The sequence below is a fragment of the Trachurus japonicus genome, chromosome 17, assembly GCF_045865225.1.
Source record: "Trachurus japonicus isolate A0001 chromosome 17, Traja_1.0".
Classification (NCBI taxonomy): Eukaryota; Metazoa; Chordata; class Actinopteri; order Carangiformes; family Carangidae; genus Trachurus; species Trachurus japonicus.
Window position 1 is genome coordinate 12,823,886 of NC_140923.1, and position 21,527 is coordinate 12,845,412.

A 21,527-nucleotide genomic window follows, 5' to 3' on the forward strand; every position below is an offset into this window, starting at 1 on the left:
TGTGTGTGTGTGTGTGTGTGTGCGTGTGTTCATCATCATGGCTCTGCATCAACATTATTGATTGTGTAATGGAGGGGGCGGAGGCCTCGTCTGCAGCTTCACTGTCATCACTTGGACCTGATGTTTATCTCGTCAGGGAACTGCACAGGACAGAGGAGAGAGAGAAGGAAGAGGAGGAGGAGGAGGAGGAGGAGGAGGAGAGAGGGGGAGAGAGGGGGAGGAAGGGGGGGAGGGCACCTGTCTTATTAAAGGAAACATATACGCTGCATTTAGTAGCATGTAGGGAGGCTGCACTGCAAAAACTCAAAATCTTTCCAAGAATATTGGTTTTATTTCTTCTCAAAATGTCTCATTTCTAGTCAAAGGTAATCTCTTTCTACTCACCACCTAAAAATTAACTCTTTTTTAGATCATTTTCACTTATTTCAAGTGAAAATAGGCTTGAAAGAAGTAAAAAGTGTCTAAAAACAAAGCTACTTTTTACGTGGTGAGTCTTATTTTAGGTATAATTAGATTTGTTTTGACTAAAAATGACATTTTGACTAGAAATAGGACAAATATTCTTGGGAAGATTTTGAGTTTTTGCAGTGTGACGTTTATAACATGAACCACGCGTTGTGTCACATGGCTCACTCGGTATAGAGCAGGCGCCTCATAAACAGAGGCGTGTGTTTGTAGGTGTGTGTGTGGGTGTGTGTGTGTGTCCATGTGCATGTACATGATGCGCAGTGTGTTTGCTGCTAATCGACTCTTCATGTTTAACTCAGATTTTCTCTCCTCTGACAGGTTACAGTACAGAACAGAGGAAACCAAAGGTCATCTTCATGATCGGTACGTACAGAGCTCACACACACACACACACACACACACACACACACACACACACAGTGATAATTGTCTGCTCAGCTGTACTCTCAGTCTCATGCTCACTCACGTCACAGACACACAGGTGAGTTAATGAAGTAATTTAAGTTTCTTTGCTCAAACTTCACATTCAAAATGCATCAAAATAAAATACGTTTTTTAACTATAAGCTATTATTTTCATAATGTGACTTTTTTTTTTACACATCATAGGTTTCAGCTTCTTAAACTTGCTGATTTACCGTCTTTCTTTATCATAATGGTGGATTTTGAAGATGGCTCCCTGAACCCTGAAGAATTACAACAGGCATTTATTCGCTATTTGGCATTTAATAGACATTTAAGGAACAGGAAATTGTTGACAGGTCAGTTGGTAATGGAAATAATTGTAGTTGCAGTTTTTTAAGACATAAGTTTCAACACAGTGAGAACTTCTCAGATGTTTGATGTAGCCTAAACAGATTTGAGATTGATGTGTAATTTAAAAAAACATTTTTTTGCTCTGAAATGAAGCGACATGAAATGAAAAAGTGGATAAAATATAAAAACACAGAAACGCCGGCGCCTAAAAAATTGTGTTCAGGTGCAGCAGATGAGTAAATGTACTTATTTACTCGACTCCTCTGGTGCATTTCTGTCATTAATTAGTCTGCTGTGGCGCTGCAGCAGCACAGCTCAGGCTGCTAATTGACAGGACACAGAGATGAAGGTTAATGAGGGAGCTGAGACGCACAAAGTCTCCATTAACTACCATTCACTTTTCTCAGCGTGGAAAAACCACTTAAGATACAAGTCATTAAAAGATTATTTCATCAGCATTGTGTGCGGCGCGTGTTCCCTTTCACGCCCATACAGATTACAGAGCAGTTATGTGCATTACTGTTAAAATCCCCTTCTCTGGAAAGTAACATGACAAATCCCCACTGATCTGTTTTAACACCAGTTTGTCTGATTATATGAGAAACAGACGTGGAGAAGGACCAAGAGCTTTTCCTCAGCAGCAGCAGCAGCAGCAGCAGCAGCGGATAATTGGAGGAAAATGCCAGCTGCATATATAACAACTGTCACCTGGACTCAGATCTGTCTCCTGAGCAGATCTTATAATGAAAGTCTGGCCCATTTACACCAACATATTCATGATCTATATTCCTGTTTATACCCAAACTGTGATCAGACCGTCTGCGCGTTACGACAGAGAGGGAGATTTTTGTTTTGTTTTGTTTTTTTACGCTCTGGATTTCATGTCTAATCTAGTTAGACCTGAGCAAAACATCAGACGACCTGCTCCAGTGTTTGACTGAGCAGCCGTTACACAGTGTGTAGTAGGCTATACCAGCATGCAGATGTTTGCTGAAGCCATCACCGTCCTCCTCAGATCTCCGTCACACCTCTCACTACCTGCTGTTCTGCCTGCAGACTGCAGCCAGCACTGTGTGCAACACTTCACAGACTGATAGTGTTATGATAACTTACATGAATATGAACAGAAACATTGTGGCTACTTTTTCTTTGTTCACATTTAGGAGTAAAATCACCCACGTTATTCACATACAACCGACAATGAATTTAAAAGTGACGGCAAGTTGTGTTTGCAATTTAATCAACTCGCAGCTTGTTTTGCACCTTGGGATTTGCAGTCATGTCAAAGATTAGGCTACTATATCTAAACCAGCTTCATACCCCTGACTTTGAATGACAGGAGCAGAGTTTCCCTATAATGTCTCGCTGCAGCCTGTAGGACACGGCCAGAGGGCCAGAGGGCCAGAGGTCCAGAGGGCCAGACGGCCAGGTGCTGTCACGTGACCTTATCCCTCCACTTGCCACGCCCACAAATTCAAAGTTTTGGTTCTTAAACCATCTGATGCCATGGCGATGCAGTTTGCATTTTTCGCCTGCGTGTGGTGAATCCGAGTTCGAATCCCCACTGGTTTCACATTCACCCGAAAAAATTTTGTTTTTTAATTTAATATTTCCATAAGTTTACATTTTGAGTTTGAGAGAAGTGTAATTGTGCATTGGTTAGGTTTAGGCAATGAGAAAGGAGTTTGGTTAAGTTTAGTAAAAAGATCAGGTAGAGGCTAGACAGGCCAGATAAGTAGAGAGAGTCCAGGTAGGAAACTTGGAATATAAATTTAAAAACTAATTTTTTTTCGGAATATGAAACCAGCGGGGATCAAACTTGGATTCACCACACCACAGGCGAAAATGCAAACCACTTCGCCATGGCATTCAATATACAGTTTAACCTATCAGTTTATTCGTATTTTAGTTTCACCTAAATCTACCGTGTCCGCCATCTTTACGTCGTCACGTTCCCCCCAAACCCGTGACAGCTATGTTGTCATGTGACAGCACCTGGCCGATCTGGCCCTCTGGCGTGTCCTACAGGCTGCAGCGAGACCTTACTCGAGTTTCATGCTCAAGCTATATCAGACTCATTAAAGAAGTATGAACTAATCATAAATGTAGGTACAAAATGAGCTAAATTAACTCATACATGTTAACATCCTTAAAACTTAACTAATTGTGCTGTGAACACAACATCTGGGGCCTCATTTATCAAAGAGGGTGTAAAACTGCTACTAAATATTTTGCGTACGGCGAAAAGATGAAAATGGGCGTACACCCTAAATATTTACACCTTTTTCAGATCAATCAAACTCTCCGCAATATTCACACAGGACTCAAGAATGGTGGCACACGTGAACACAAAAACCTCTTACTCCGCCCCCAGAACGCCTATATACAACTATATATGGTCAAGCACGTGCATATTTAATTAGCCATGTGCTCTCTGTGGCGCAGCAACTTTTGTGACAACAAAGTGACAACGGTGACAACGGGCGGAGGGCGGGGGAAAGAAGCGGAACTTCTCCGCTTCTCCGAAAGCAGATACACGGGCAATAAAATCAGATCAGAAAAATGATCTTGCATTTTAATAAAGCTACAATAAAAACAAAACCATCCCAAATCTCAACAAAAGGGAGCAGAAAGAAGAAGAATCTTATGTAATCTGCCCGTTTATCCCAGAAAATCTTTTTTTTTTTTTACCTAGATGTTAAAACAATGTAAGAAGCAGGACGATAGTTACCATTACTTTGCACGCCTTTCCACTACACAGTTACAGCTCTACTGGACTCGGTTTAGGTCATTTTCCATTAGGCTACAGCTGAGTCCTTCACAGTTCCTCCTCAGAGCCGCGTTGTCTCGCTCTTTATTATTCTCTTCTCTCGTCAGCTCCAAACAACACACGTGCACCTCGTTAACTCAGGTGACAGAATAATAACAGTCTCAGTAGCTGCAGATCAGTGTGCGCTGCTGCCGATGTGTTTTTTTTAAACTTGGATGGTTTGATCCATTGTCGGAACGTCACACATAGCCTAATCAAAAAAGCAAAACCCACAATCCGCTCTGTTTATCAATTAAACATAAAGCCTAGTGTTATTATAGAGCGGGTTTTGGATTGCCAGCTATCAGCTGGTGGGGGGGGGGGTTGTGTGGGTCCACCACTACCACAATTACTTCAAAAAAAATCCTCTGTGCTCTTCTAAATGTAGCCTACTACCGCTCTCTCCTCCCTCTCACACTGCAGTTCTCTGACTCAGCAACGGTGTCGCCAATTCCTCCTGTTCCTCAAAAAAGGCGTAAATCACGGTACGCCAGGGTCAAAATGGGTGTAAATGTCCGCACTTTTTCCCCGTCAGGTTTTGGTTTGATAGATCCCAAATCATGGCGGAGAAAAGTGCGTACGCACAAAACGAGGGGAAAATGGCGTAAAAAAAGGTGAATCCACAATGATAAATGAGGCCCCTGGTCTGTTATTAGCTTAAAAACATTAGCGAACGTCTGCTCACATCATTCAAACCTAATTACATAGCCTAACATTTTTGTCTCCTTGTGTGATGATAATGAAAAAAGGAGGTCGCTTCAGTTTAATTTACCAGTTTTGAACAAAAGATTGAAAGCATAATACACATTTTCTCTAACAGAACATCATCCAGCTAACATTAGCATCAGCCAACCTAAACTTATGTGATACGGTTTCCTCTACAATTGTTTTTTGACCTTTGACGTGACATGTGGCGTCTTTACAGGTGGTTCGTGGGCGCAACGTTCACTTTAGCCAAACGTTTGCTAATGTGCAAAGTATGGCTTTGTTCACCAGCTAGTTGCTAAACTGATGCTAAGCAGGTGGTGCAACCTGTGGAGCTTGACAGGAGCAGTGAGACTGTTTAACCAGCAGAGTAAAAAAGCTGCAGGCTGCAAAGCCCAAAACAGCTGCTGGAAGACGCTTTTAAACTCTCCCAAGAGCTGCAGAGTCGGTGCTAATTTCCTGTTTCATCACTGCGAAGACCCCCTGACTTTACATCAGTCATTTAATCTGCTGTTAATACAAAACATCTGGACCACAGCCAGCTTTAAAAAAAACAGCACGTCTCTAACTTCAAAGCAGCCAAACGGCTCACTTTATGATTCAACACTCCAGGGTGCAACGATCAGCAGTAGCTTGTCCATTTGTGTTAATTTAAGCTGAGCACCCTCCTTGTTAATTGTTTATGGGCTCATTAGCGTCCCAGTGTTTTGAATGCATCACTTCCTCTAGCTGCAACTTTGGGAAAACTGGACAAAGTGATTTATGCAAAGCCCAAAATGAGGTCTGTCTTTCAGAGACGCTGGAGTGCACACGTTTCCACAGCATCGTCCCTGTTGTAATATTTATTCAAACATAATATGAACCAGGTAATTCTGTTTTAATTTACACACATTTTTTACACTCTAAGCAGCAGCAGCTAAAGCCCTTGGCTTTTATATCAGAGACACAAGGGATTTATGAGTTATTTATGTGAACAGGGAGTGCACCTGTACCTGCGTCACCTCAGAGGGACACGTTGCCTTTCCTGCCACATCATCAGACGTGAAGCCTGAACTTTGAACACGCTGTCTCCAGACTCCCTGACGCAGCAAATGGATGACTCCTCGGCTTCTGCGTTAAAAAAAAAAAAAAAGTCTGTGTCCTCTCAACAACCCCGCCGTCTCCTCCTGTCGCTCTTTTTCTGACGTTGATGGTGCTTGCTGATTCAGCACAGAGCCAGGTTTATCTGTCTCAGGTGAAGGGCGGCTCAAAGTCGCTCCCTACAAAATCTGTCATTAGCTCCGAAATGCTGAATTTAGAGCAACGTGTGTGAAGGTCTTTACAGGAAAGAAGCAGTTTATATGTAGTAGAAAAGAAACTGCAGTTTCTCAGAGAGCTGACCTGATGGAGACTGGATGAATGTGGATAGTTGCAACACCGTTGTTTATCACATTTTTCTTATTTAACCAAAGCATTTAAAGCAGGGATGTAATGATAACTCTAACCAATAAGCCATAACTTCCCATAACTCTCATTAACCGATGCCAATACAAAATAACATTTTTAACAGTTTATATACACACACCTGAAGTTAAGAAAGGCCTAAGATTAAGTGAGTAAAGATGAATTGACCTTATAGCTCTGCATCTGACTTAACCAAATAATATAGGGGTAATATTGGAGGGTGAAATCATGCAATAGTTTTTAACTTTAAAACCTTTGTAATATTGTTCAGACCGCAACTTAAAATCAAAAGTATTCTCACTTCAGAAGTCAATGATTCAAACTAAGCAAGTTTTCCATTTAAGTTACTGCACAAACTGTCAAACAAAAAATAGACTTTTGAAAAACAAAATATAAACATGAGAGTTTCCTCCTTCTGTCTCCCTGCAGCAGTGGCATTATAATTGTCCTCGCTCAGTATGTTGGAACCAGACGAGTCACAGTCCTCCAGTGAAACTAGAATAAAGGAAACACTATGAAGTGAGCTGCAGACGCACCAACAGATGCACAGATACTGAAAATCTTTATAAAAGAGCCTCGAATTAAAGATGCACTGGCCTGTTTCTTCTGTCACAGCCAAACTGATTCAGGTCGTTAAAACATGTCATTAAACCTGCCGCTGTTTGTTAAACATCCTCACCCGACACATGCAGGTCGATTCAATCACATTATGTGAGCGCGCTTGTTGAGCGATAATTAAAACTCTGCACAGGAGAAACTATAGTAGGCTTCACGTGTATAAGTTCTCAAACTGCTCTAATTAAAAGTTGTGGAGAGGAGGAGTGTCTCCTTTAATGTGGGTTTACTCGTCCAATCCCTCCAGTGACCATGAGAGGTGGTGGAGGAGAAGCATGCAGCAGCCGCTGTTCTGCCTGAGGGAAAATGCTAATGTGAGGTTTTCTCCTCTTTTGTCTCTGTTCGTCTCCTCTTCACATCGTTGTCATCGTCCGCTCCGCTCCGCATCCGATCCTCTCTCACTTCCATCTCTTTCCCTCCTCTCTGCACAAAATTACCATTTTTACCCCGGTAATCAGACTTTAATTTAAAATGGCGAATAAGCTGCTCTTGTAGCGAGAGAGAGAAAGAGAAAGAGAGAGGTAATTTCAGACTGCCTGAATTGATGCCATGGCAATTTTTAGCACTTTGGAGAAATTGGGTGGAAACTGTTTCTGGTGTTGAAGGATTTTATTAACAATGAGAAAAACCAACACGTTACACATCACATCCCTGCCAGTGTAGACGCTCTAAAAGAAATTCGTTATCAACCCTTATATCATTATAAATCAATAAAATAAGACATTAAATTACATGATGAAAAAACAATGGGTTGAATCAATGAACAAAATAAGTAGTAAAAATAACATTTCTAGGTCTCAGCTCTGATGTTTCATGTGAATTCATTCAAATGTCATGTCTTGGTTTTTAAATAATAGCTCTGTCAGCAGCTGGCGTCATTACATATCCTTACATTTCACAGACTGACATAAGTGTGCTGTAACCCCAGCACCTTCATATCGTTGTTGTTACAGTAATGCCCCATAAGTCTCATAATCATGGCACATACACACCACTACAACAGTTGTTTGCAGCTGAACCAACAGGGGTAAACAGAGGGTTAGATAGATAGATAGATAGATTTACTTTATTAATCCGAAGGAAATCAGGTGTGGTCAACTGCTCACAGAGAATCAGTCCACACACCACTTACGATAAAAACAGAGTTATTAAATATCTAAAAAATAATTATAATAACAATAAATAAAAACTGGAGGTTAGACTGGCTTGAGGACAAGACAAAACCACACACAACAGCAGAAACAGAAACAAGAAGGGACAGAAGTGTTCCAGACCTTCTGCCTTTGGATTTCCCCCAACACCGCTTCTTCTGCTACTCCTACACTACTCCCCCTCCCGCCTCTTCCTCCCACTCAAGGAGTTGTGCAGCTGATGGCTCGGGGGACAAATGGACTTTGACGTATCTTGTGGTTGAACAGTTCAGTGACCGCAGTCATGTTTGCTGATGGTGCTCCTCTTGCTGGTTAAAGGCAGAGCCTCAGTGGATGGTCGGCATTGTTCAATGATTGCCCTGTAGTCTGGTCAGTGTCCTCTGCTGCTACCGTCACCTCCTCAACAGAGTCCAGCTTCAGGCCCACCACTGAGCCTGCCTTCTTGATGAGCTTGTTCAGCCTCTGTATGTTCCTCTTGCTGCCACTGCCCGCCCCAGCAGGACACGGCCATTTTGAACAGCTACGTATGTGGGAGCAGAGCCGTGACACAAAAACAATTCATCTCTCCGACTTTTGTGTTTTTATTTTTGGTTATGGATTGGAAAGACAAAACTTTACCCACACTGTGAAGAAATCCAAAGTTCCTGTATAGTAGTTAAGCTGTTTTTTCATCCAACAGGCAAATTCATAACGCAAATATCAGTTACGGATCAGTGGACACGTTATTCAGAAGAACGGTTGAAACCAGGGAATCAGAAACTCTCTCAGGCAATGGTACAGAAATCCAGCAGTACAAAACTCAGGGAACAAGGAACACACAGGTCACACACAGGAAAACACTCGAAGGAACACAAAAAGGCTTGAACGCGTACAACTACTTGACAAGACGATCTGGCACAGAAGGGAAGGGGAACACAGCTTACAAGGGAGACAACAATCACACACAACCACTTGACAGGAAGACGGGGGGGGTGGATAAGGACTTCAAAATAAAAAAGAGGAAATAAACACTATTTTTGAAACACACACCGACAGTGAGGTTTTTCGAGAAAAAAACTTTTCAGTTCCCACTGCAGATTTTGCGAGTGGAGGCAAACGACAAACTGCAGCTTATGGGAGATAATACAGCTCATTTCTATTGCACATATCATACACTATATAAAACACTGTTATAGCATTTCCTTGTTTCAATTTAACATTATTGTCACATTTCCTTGTTCAAGTTTAATATAGTTTAGTTGGTTAGTTCATTCATTCGTTCATTTGTTTTTTTTGTTTTGTTCACTGTAGGCTTGGTTTGGTCCCGATGTATATTTCATGGTTGCAGTGACGTCCACGTCGAAGGGACCAGCCGCCATAGTTTGTGTCCGATTTGACAGGTCTTCTCATAGATATATATATCTATGAGAAGACCTGTCAAATATATCCGTCCGCTCTGTCACGCTCTGATCGCAGGTTTGGTTCCAGCAGCGCTGAGGGAGGCAGAGAGCCTCCACTCTCCCTCTAAAAAGCTACAAGTCAAAATTTTTCTAACGTCACAAAAGTTAGTCTGAAGCTGGTAAAAATGAAACACAAGGTAAAAACCCTTGATAGTTCTTCTGCCCTGCTCCGCTTATCAGAGCGGCGTCCCTAGCAACGTCCCGTTTTTACTTAGCAACGGTCTGTTATACAGAAATAAAAAGACCCTAAATGCAGAATCAGTGAGTAATTAATAAGAAGTAATCAAAATGCAGAATTCAATATATCCATGTTATTAAAAAAAAAGTGAATCCCCTCTTTTTGTGAGACTTGTCCCAGCCCATGCTGCCACTGATAGTCTGCAGTCAACTAATTTATTCCGCCTATAGGCTAACTTTACGTCTTTTGGGATGGAATAAAACTTCAGTCCGGGGTTTATTTGGCGACTGCTATCACAGTCAACAGCACAATATAATCCTGGCATCTTTCAAATAATGTCAATTTTTGGTCTCTTGCTGATTTCCTCCTACTACTCCACTTGTTCTGGTAACGTGACATGCTGTGATCTGTGCCCAGATTGCCCTGATTCGGACACAAATATGGCGGCGCAGAAACACAGTGACGTGAATCTAATGATACTGAAAATGAGCTTCCCCTCTTTGAAAGACCAGCAGCCGCCACTGAAATAGTAATATATGGTTGGTTCATCTCAACTGACTGTAGTAGGTATTTAATGTGCTTTTTGCCCGTGTGATCCTATAATCAACATGTGGAGGTTGTGGCTCCAAACCAAACAAGTGTCAATCATGAACGCAGACTCTGTCACATCTGTACAGAAAAACCTCTGACAGCATCCACAGAGTTTGACCTCAGTGAGCGGCACCTTGAAAAAAAACATGGACATCGACAATGGAAAAGTCTTTCAAAATCTTTTCAAAGCAGCAGATTCAATTATCATTCAGGAGCCCAGCGCTTCTCCATCTCCTCGGTCTGAGCTCCTCTGTGTTTGCAGGAACATTCATCATCTTTGCTCTCAGGCTTTGATTTGCCACTTCCTGTTCACCGGGAGAATTCCCTCCCAGTCGACGTCTGCAGCTCCGACTGCAGAGCCGAGGTGTCTCAATTAGCCGAGGCGAGAGGCTCGTTACCGCTGCAGCCCATTTGTCATTTAGACCGATTTTTATTTCTTTTCTTTTCTTTTTTTCCCTTTTTACATCAAAATATTACCTGCTGAAACTTCCAAGGAAAAATGTAATTACGTAGCAGCGCCACATACACAAATTAAATTACCACAGAGCCATTTTGCCGCTCTGCGTGTGTGGTCGTCTGCCCTCTCTGCCTCGTTTCATGTGTTTCATCTTCATCTCAGTCTGCTGCACTGTTGCTCTCCAACATATTCATCTGTCACTTTGGCTCTAATCAAGGACAGCGCTGTGACAGACCTGCTCACATCATGGGGGGAGGGGTTAAAGGGAGATCCGCGTCTTTGTGTGTGTGTGGGAAGGTTCAACCTCTCCAAAGAGACTTGGAGGTGCTCAGCAGGTGTTTCGCTTTCACTTCAGATTTTATGCAAAAAAAATTAGGTCAACACAAACACAGAGCTGCCTAACCCTCTGATTAAAATAGATTTTCAATTTTTTAGGCAAATTGAAAAAGTAAAACATGTGAGTGTGTGAATCCTGAGCATGAAGCATGATCGTCTCTTTTCCTCTGCGCTGGTTTTAACGGCACCAGACTGGAGACGAAGCTCCTCCAGCTGTTCACCTTGACCAATCCTAACATCTGTAGAACGTTTTTCTTTCACTAAAAAACCAGTACTTGTTCAATCTGTAGCAGTTTTCCTGCACCACAAAGACACCTGTTGATTAACTCAGTTATATCCCAACAGGCAACTGATGTTATTTGACAGTGATATTTGGTTGGATGTAAGTGAGGACAACACTGATATAAAATGCTGACAACAGTTGACATTGCATCATTAGGGGAGAGTGGGGTAAAGTGAGACACTTTTTACATTTGCTCCCCTCTAAGCGAGCTAAAATGATTTATCAGTAAAATTTACACATTTCCCATTAATTCAGGATGTTGCCTAGCAATGGAAATTATCAGAATGTATTTAGGATGAAGGACAGTGAAAATATGATTGTTCAAAAAAAAGTGGTCTCGTGTCTCACTTTACCCCAGGTCAGGGGTAAACTGAGACAAACTAGAAAAATCAAGGGGGTAAACTGATCCACTTACTTTTTCCACTCTGAAACTACCGTAACAACACATGTTCTAACAGTTAGAGTCCTGACAGCTTGACAACCACACTCCCCAGAACTAATGTCGGACTAGTAGCAGAAACATGGGGATTGGTCAATTAAGCACTTTTGTTTTCTCAACGCAAAGTGACTCAAAACCAAAATCAAATACAACACAAAATGTTTTAATTAACATTCAAATGACAGATAGAACCAGTTAGATAGTCTGGAGGTCAGATTGTAGGCCCCGACAATGGTGACCATTTTGATCAAAAGTCCTCTTGTGTGTGGAGGGAGCCGACAAAGTGGAATGTGACTAAAATTGAGTTAATTAACCAATAAATAAACAAGCTGACTGAGAGCACCTAGCATAACAAAGCAGTGTGGCTACAGATCATTGATCACGCAAGATTTCTGGCTTGGGGGACGTGATTCTAGTGTGAATCTTTGTGTATGGTGTGCTCACAGTGTCTCACTCTTGGATTTATTATAATAGCCTACATCCATGGTCTCACTTTACCCCGCAGCATTTGTCTCACTTTACCCCAACACCCCCATTTTAGAAAAAACGACCTCTCTTAGAAATTCAGGCTAATTTTCAGCCAGCATCATCACATGGTTGTATGTGTTGGTAGTTCATCATCATGTATCATATACGTTTTTCTACCTGAATCAATTTGCTTTGGCACAACAGTTGATTAAGTTGACACCAAGAAAATTTACTTTTACATGCAAAAATCATATTTTTGTGAAAAAAAACATGTTTTCCACAGCATCATGAGTTCCTCTCCTTCATGACCATGGGGAAATGGAAGGGGCTTGAAAACATAATGGTCAGATGACCATAAATGTGTTCCGTTTTCTAGATATAGGGGGTGTCTCACATTACCCGGTGTCTCACATTGCCCCACTCTCCCCTATATAGCACTTTTTTTTTTAAACAATACCCGATACCCAAAGTGCGTTAGTTTAGTTTATTGGTTTAAAATACTGTATACAGAGACAGTGCACATCAATTAACATTTCTGTAAACATGCCGGTTTAGCCAAGTTGGCTAATTTTCAACCGTAGTTTCTGGGGCAGGTGACAGAAACCATTATTCATTCATACCACGTTCACATCTGGTGTGATTGATATTTTTGTTGGTTTTCAGTTGTTTTGTTAAATAACCAAAATCCAATGTCTGTTAAACATTTTATTCCATCATCATATTGACATAGCCTAGAATACCAACTTTAGTTATGATCAAAACCCAACATTGGTTAAACGTCACAATGTCAACATCTCCACAGTGTGAAATTAGATGTTGATATTGGTTTATAAGTTTGAAGTTGTGTCAATAATGAACCAAAGTCCAACATCTGTGCAATGCTGGATGTTGATGTCAGGCCAAAGTTGGGTTTGACGCCTGCTGTTCATCTCCAAATAAAGTTTAATGTCTGTCCAATGTCCTACCAACATTACATGGACATTAATCCATGCTAATAATGTCAGGTGGGATGAATTTTAGGTGAATTTATAGGAAAAGAAAAGAAAACAGCTAATGATTTTTTATTCTATTATTGCATTAGTTTCTACATACACCTGTTCTTCAGTGGTTCACTGATATGTTGTCATGTGTTTTTATCTATTGGAAAACTTTTTGAAAAAGCACAACCCAGGAGAGTTTTAGCAGAATAAAAAACCTCATTCCCTGCCTCAGTTCTGACTCTGAAGGTCAGGTAATCTAAATTTCAGACAGTCTCCTATAGAGCAACTCTCTTTACCCACAGAGCCGCTGATCTCTGCACTAACTAGCAGAGTCACTAACGAGTTTCTCAGGGTTCCTGCTTCAGCTCTGGTGGGTCATTATTTCACTTTCTGTCCTTCCAAGGTGTGAAACAACTGTGGGGAGACATTAAGTCAGTGTAAATGTGCTGAATATACAATGAACAAATCCATATCTCCTCCTCCACCCTCCATCGATCTCTGCGGTCGTCCCCGTGGGTGATCGCAGCTCGTGTCTGCGCGTGAACTCTGAGGAGACGGAGGTGAGGACGTTTGTGTTTGAAGGCGGGCGGAGGGCAGCGACTCTCTCCCTGACTGGAGCAGCATACTGATGAATATCAAGCACATGCTGAGTTTTATTACTGGGCTCAAGGCTGGAGATGATAAATCACCTCCTGCCCACCGACGCCTCGCGCAGCTTCCAGGCCAAGTAATGTGGTTAACCCGCAATAAAACACCTGCAGACCTCACGGCACGGCAGCTGAGCTGAGAGCCGTGGATGTTGTCTTCTCAAAAAAAAGAGTTGTGACTCAACAGCAGCTGAAAACTTCCAGCTTTGTTTGTGTTTGAAGGTTGAAGTTGGACAAAAACTGTAACAGAAATGAGCCTCAAACTAAACAGTGACCAGTTACAACACCTCCATGGATCCAGTTTTTCTTATTGTTCACATGCAACATGCAAAACTATCTTTACTTTTATCATTAGGACATTTTAAATCTTAAATTATAATCACACTTTACTTCAATTTGTTCCTGTTTGAGCTAATCTGTACACGCTGATTTTAATATTTCAATTATCGTTAAGGCTTTTATTTATTCAGAATAGTTTTGTGGCTCTTATGGTTGTTGTGTTTTTGTTTCCTGACACTTTCTTTTCTTTCAACTCAACATTGCAATTTGTGTCTATAGGACCTTTAATCCATCCTTAATTACCTAAATGTAGCCTATAAACAAGATAAGTTTTGATCAAGTTTTGACTAATGAATGACTAATACGTCCAGTAGAGGGCAGTTCTGAGTCCTGTCCAATCACCTCACAGCTGTTCTATACCGACTACAACATCATAGAGATGTTTGACCTTTAACTCACAAATGCTCTTCTTATATCATCTGACATTTGTAAAAGATTTACTTTAATTTACAAAGAAAATGTGCAGACCAAAGATTTCATCTGTGTCCTTATACACATGTCTGAGCTGGAGCGTAAAACTAGACGTTAAGTCCACAGTGAATATAAGTCAATATAATGTTATGCTAATACGGATGTGTGTGCATGTGCGCGTGCGTTAAACTGATGCAACAGAGCGGATATATTCAGATAATCATCTGTGATAACTTGGCTCTGAGCCGCTGGCAATGAATCAGACCTCTGATGTGCAGGTATAGACACACACACACACACACACACACACACACACACAGAGTTCACCTGCCCAGCTGCTCTGTTTCCTCTCTTCTATCCTCCCTCTTGAAGTCTGGCTCTTCTCCCACGCTTCTCTCTCCTCCTGAATACCCACATCTCTCTCACTTACACACACACACACACACACCATTTACTTCCTATTGTCGCCCTCTGTCATGCTCTTACTTCCCCTCTCAATTTCCTCCTCTTCATCCTCATCCTCGCCTCACCCTGTGCTGAGGACGGACTGATCTGTGAACACGACTCTGTGGCTGTGTTTTGGTTTGAATCCATCGAGGTTGAGTTCGGTTTAGGTTTAGATTTGGGTTTAAGTTTGGGTTTAGATCGGGTTAGGCTTTCAGTTTTACTGGTTAAGGTTCGACTTAGACTGGCTCGGGAATACATTATATTATGTTGTGTGTGTGTTCTCAGGTGGTCCGGGCTCGGGGAAGTCTCTGCAGAGCGAGCGGATGGAGGACAGGTTCGGCCTGCGTCGCCTCAACCTGGGCGACCTGTTGTGTCACGAGCTGCAGTGTCACAGCGACAGAGGGCGCCACCTGCGGGACGTCCTGGAGGGAGGGGAGCAGCTGCCCGAGGTCAGTGTGGAGCGATCGGCACACAGCTCATTCATATTGTAATGAACAGCAAACTGCAGGTCAGTTCAACCAGTAGCTAAACCATCAACCAAGCTTCAAGTTTCACTTTTTCACAGAGCAGAGAGCAACCAGAGCCACATGGTCACATGACTGTCTACGCGTTCCTCACGTCTTTTTAAGGTGTTTCACTTTGATTTCACATCCAGACTAAATGCTTAGAAAGTTTTACTTGATCTTGTTGGTCACGGTAATTTACCCTCCAATCTACAGCGTAAATGTTCTTGGTTGTAGATGAGAAAATTTTCTGCAAGTTATGAGGAAAACTGCTGCTTAGTTTATCAGTACAATTTCAGAATAAAAACCATAAAGGGATAGTTCAACATTTTGGCAAATTGGCCCATTGCCATAATCCCTATAGTCTTAGGAGTAGGTTCATTACCTTTAATTGTCAGTGCAAGCTATTTTTAGAACGGCGGAGCAGAGCCGCGAGCTCTGAAACAACTCTTGTCTCATAACGTTCCGTTATTATGAATGTGCAGGTCACAACTTGTCCACCAGAGCGTTTTGGAGTTGTTGGATTGTGTATTTGATGAGTTTCATGTAGCGTAGCTCTAAGCAGCTCGTGGCTCTGCTCCGCCGTTCTAAAAACAGCTTGCACTGACAATGAAAGGTAATGAACCTACTGCTATGACTATAGGGATTATGGCAATGGGCCAATTTGCCAAAATGTTGAACTATCCCTTCAAGCCTCAACGAGAGTTCACACTTTCGTCCTCCTCCCATAATGTCATCTATAGAGTCACAGAAACCGTGACTCAGCACAATAATCAGCACATCTGCACTAATGGACGACATGAGCTGATGTCGTGCTTCTCCTCTTTTGTCCTCCGTCCTCACACTATGAAACAAACCTCAAGCCTCAAACCGCCGTCATACAGTCCTGCGCAGACTGCAGGATCTTATCTGGCCCTCCAGCACAGCGTGACATATAGAAAACATCTACAGTTCTTGTTATCACGCAAGAAAAGCTACAGCTGCTGCTCCGGAGACATTTTAAAGGTATACCATGTAAAAAGAAAGAAGCTGCATAATTAATTGCGATGTGACCAAGTGCAATTGTCTTTGTCTGCTCCATAAATGTTAGTTTGGTACAAGACCAAACAAAAACCATCATAAATCTTGTATTTCTTAAGTGAAAATGAAAAAGCAGAGATGACAACATCACAACAACAATATCTACCCATATGATCACAGTATGATAGATTTTTTTTCACATAGCACACTACACAGACCTAGTTTCAAGTGTCTTCAGACTTGCAATCTATGGAGAAATGTTTCTGGCCCTCTGGATATGTTTTTGTCGCAGTCGAGTTGGCAGCAAATGAGATCCAGCTGAACTCAGACCTGCTGTGAGAACATGACGAGCTTCTCTGAGCGTTTGGAGAGGCTTGCACTTCTGCTTTGTAAAAAAAAAAAAAAAAATACACAGGCGGCTAGACAGAGAGATCAAACGCAGACGACATCGTTTTCACACATTTACTGAAACAAGAACGACATTTTACTGATAACTGCGAAAAAATGTGCGAGGGAGAGGAGAGAGGATGTCACAGGAAAAAAAATAACAGTGGTTTGTATGGAGTTAGAATAAAAAGAGAGCGAACAGGGAATTAAATAAAGATGTCACAGAGTCACCACCCACACTTATGATTGACAAGTTGTGCAAAAAAGAGCTGTAAATCAAGCCAACAAAACTATAAAATCGTACAGAATATTATCATTATTTCATGAGGCTGTGCTATATCCTGTACAACATGTTTTCCTGCAGAGAGCCTGGAGGAATAAGAAAACACACACAAGCAGGAACAGAGAGGAGCTATTACACATCCACAGCTCATAAAGGCTTTCACAGAGACTGCACTCCTACACTCACTGTAGCTACTCTTCATCTGATACGACCGTCTGAGGCTGGATTAGAGCTGAAAGCATCCATTCACTGACTGTGCGAGTGTGAAACCAGATAAATGATCCACAACTTACAAAAAAAAAGAAATAGAAAAGGAAAAAGAGAGGGGGGAAAAGCGCATTCTTAGTGAGAAGACGTAAACATGTTGGACTGAAGCCAGCGGGCAAAAACACGACGGCTTCATTCATCCAAGCAGACAGTTGGACGAGAGTTACATCCACACCGACGCTCATCACAATTCACTGCAGCTCCTTTAACAAGCTCACAACACTGTGAAAACTGACACTGCTGCTTAAATCACCGCGGCCACTTGGAAAACGGAGCTTCTTCTCCACAGAGGAAGTTTAAGACATGTTTTAATAATGCCCTTCCTTCCTTCCTTCCTGCAGGAGGGAGAAACTTTCCCTCCCGTCAGCGGCAGCAGGTGAATGTGAAAACAGTTCACACTAATACTTCATCCTGCAGCCCAATAAAACAGCATACTGTACAGCATTAATGCGATGGGATTCAGCAGCACCCAGCTGTACAACCGTGGAGGCGAGGAGGGTATTTATTCATTATCATAATCGTACATTTTCACCCACGCCAGCCTGTGTGAGTTCAGACCCACACTCAGTTATCTCAGCCACTAAAAGGTTGGATTTCCATGAAATCTGCCGCAGACGTTCAAGGTGATAAATCCTCATAACTCACAGCGACTGTCAACAACAAAAGGTCAAAATTTCCACTTGTCCGCGACAAAACTAATGACTGCACAGCTGTACTTTGAGATGAGCGCTAACTTGGGTGACATTAACATGAGCAAGATATCGTTAGCATAAAAGGTTTTTCCACTCAGAGGTGAACGATACTGAATATACAAACGTTATTTGTCTATAAGGAAACTGCAGAGAGAGAGAGACACCTTTAAGATGCTGCGTTCAGGGTCCAGCAGATGGTGTAAAGATGAGCACATTAGCATAGAAACTGGAGGAAGTGTTGTGTTATAGTGAACAGACTGACACTGAGGAAACAATATTTAAAGAGCTTTGCAAGACTTTTACCTTAAAGGGATAGTAGCATTTTTTTTAAAGTGGGGTTGTATGATCTACAAATAGCCCCTAAGTACTTTAATTGCAGTAGAAGACTCTCTGCACTCCTCCCGTTAGCAACGCCAGCCCATAGCCCTGCCCAGAGATTTACAACATACATTGTTGTGAATGGACCCAAAGAAACGGCCTATTTTCGTGATCACCTTTGAACCTTACACCTTTGGCTTCACTTGTCTGGTAGTCACGTTATTCTGCAAGCAGTGACCTGTGGTGGTGATTGTGGTGGTGCATTTCTGCTGCTGCAGACATTAACAACTGATGTGGTGAAAAGAGGTTTTACCTGAAAAAAAATACACAGTTCCATTGTTCGCTATAATATAATTTTTTCCAGCCCTTCAAAGTGCAGAAAAAACGCAGTTTTTATTTGGACCTAACTCAACTCACGTATCCCTCCGCCCAGGGTTAGCGCCCGACGATCAGCAGTTGGTTAGGTCCAAATAAAAACAGCGTTTTTTCTGCACTTTGAGGGGCTGGAAAAAATTATATTATAGCGAACAATGGAACTGTGTATTTTTTTTTCAGGTAAAACCTCTTTTAGGCCACGAAAATAGGCCGTTTCTTTGGGTCCATTCACAACAATGTATGTTGTAAATCTCTGGGCAGGGCTATTATGGGCTGGCGTTGCTAACGGGAGGAGTGCAGAGAGTCTTCTACTGCAATTAAAGTACTTAGGGGCTATTTGTAGATCATACAACCCCACTTTAAAAAAATGCTACTATCCCTTTAATTAAAACAACTTCTGAGTAATTGTGATGGTTAAATGACATTATAAGATCAGCGCCTCTAGTGGCACCACAACACAAAGGCGCCCCGTAATCTGTAATCTCTTGTTTATGAAAGCTAGGACACAAATATACACATTGTAAATCATATATGATAAATAATGTTATCTCATCGGCTTCGGCTTCACATGTTCAGGTAAAAAGTGACCGAACTTGCATAATTTCCCTTTAAAATCCCACCGTGCACAACCTGTTGCACACAAACGGACAAATTTAAGGATTATCTAGTTAACACTGTGAAACATTCAGCAGCTGACGAGCCTGATGCTGAGGTCAGAGGTCGGTGGAGACTAAAAACAGAGTTCAAAGAGACTGAATTAATCAGAACCAGAACTCCACATGTTGTTACAGTAATGTTGCTTCATAAATGCTCAATATTTATGTACAAATATCTGCTAAAAATCCAAGGCCATTCTTATGTTTACAGCTTTTTTCCCACTTTCCACAAAAACACAGTAACTGCAGATTTAAAATGGATGAGACTTCATCGTTTGACCCAGTTGCACTTTTTTTCCCCCTACAGACAAAGTTTTAAATTCAGCTACTGAAATAAATATGAAGTTTTCTTGAGCTTAAAGTTTCTTTGTTCTCCCAAAATCACCAAATCACTGTGTTTTATGCTTTTAAATAGATAGGTAGATACTGTACTTTAATATTCCTTCACAGGAAATTGCAATTGTTACAGCAGCTGTGCATTCAATCATTCAACAACAGAAAATAAAAACAGATCTTTACAGGATATTATATTTGACACATTTTAATGATTGATCAATATTTTCCCTGGTCAGATAATTGATATTTAGAGATGTTTATTCTACAGTATAAAGCCTCAAAATCCTGTTCTGGTGTGAATAACAGTGTGTGAGGTTGTTTGTCTCTACGCTCCCTAACAGATTCACAGATCGCTCATGGATTCATGGATGGATGGATGATCTCAAAACTTGTGATTTCATACTTTTTTGTGAGCAACACAGATTAGACGTCACTCAACAATGGAAAAAAAAACACTTTCAGGCTTTTCATCAACTCCAGATTTTTAAAAAGTGGCTCACTGGAGTGGAAAGCGAGGCGTGTAAAAAGACACCCACGCAGAGATTTACTGTAACTTTCTGTCGTCTCGGTGGAGAAACCCAGTGGCTCTCAAGCAAAGCTCAGCTGTCTAAGCTCCTTACAGCACATTAAGGTCACGTCCCAGTGCGTTCACCAACACTCGGTGCCAAACACTTATTTTTTTTATTATGTGTGTGAGCAAGATAGTTATGGAGAGAGGCGACGATGATGAATAATCCCACACTGGGACTGTTGAGGTGCAGAACGCATCATAAAGTCAATCACACCCACGTCACCGTTCAGGTTTTTATCTCGGCGTGAGATAAAGCGCCGTCATCTGAGGATCGAGGCTCGGTGGTGAACATGAACGTGTCGGTGAAAGTTGGACCTGGTGAAATGTTAATGTACAGTTGCCTGGCAACACAGACGGGGCAATTTAATATTCTCTGTCATGTGTAATCCGGCTGCAGACGGTCTGATCCCCGTTTGGCCATCGACTACTGTAACAGGCACCGTGTGTGTGTGTGTGTGTGGACCCCAGTCTCACCGTGCAGAGGTCACACTTCACACTAGCGATGTCATGTCACGGTTATACATTTTCTTGGTAGGTTTAGATTCGTCAGACAGATAATAGTAGTAGTTTATTTTGGTAATATGCATTAAACACATAGTAAAAAAAATCAACAAACAGTCAAAAACTCATCACCAATCTTCCTTCCAAACTATATTCAATCTAACTTAGGAGTCCATAGTTACGGCATATGCCGAAAAGGAATAAACTGAAGCTATCAGGCTTTAATCCTCCTCATGTATTGAGCCTCAACTATTTATATTTTAGTAGTGTAGTGCCAATTGCCAAGAAAACAAAAAACAACAACCGCGGTATTACGATTATTACGATTTCACAATGTGTAAAATCAAAACTAGTCAAAATATGATTACATTTGTCAGGTTGAAGAAACAGGAAAACTGACATTGCGTGTTCGTTTATTCCAAGAGAGGACAAACAACGACGTTCCGGTTAACTATTTATTACAGTAAATTGGATCATCAAAGGAATCAGATACAAAAAACTCTCCTGTTCAGGAAATCGCAGTCTGCAAGCAGTTAGCTGCAACCACCATCCCAAGAGAGACAGAATTCTCTGTCTTCTGCAGTTTGCATCTGGCCAAGACAAAGGCGTTACATTGATTTTTAATATCTCGTACTATGTGTATTTAATTCATTCTTA

The 21,527-nt window shown here is 41.6% G+C and overlaps 1 protein-coding gene across 3 annotated transcripts in view; it reads left to right on the plus strand.

The window, feature by feature from the left end:
- ak5 (adenylate kinase 5) overlaps nucleotides 1–21,527 on the plus strand; it is a 114,707-nt gene that overhangs the window by 72,111 nt on the left and 21,069 nt on the right. For all 3 annotated transcript variants that reach the window (XM_085804232.1, XM_085804233.1, XM_085804234.1), the window contains exons 10-11: nucleotides 787–831; nucleotides 15,247–15,410. In XM_085804232.1, coding sequence (XP_085660358.1) covers nucleotides 787–831; nucleotides 15,247–15,410 — 209 coding nt within the window. The remainder of the gene's footprint in view (nucleotides 1–786; nucleotides 832–15,246; nucleotides 15,411–21,527) is intronic.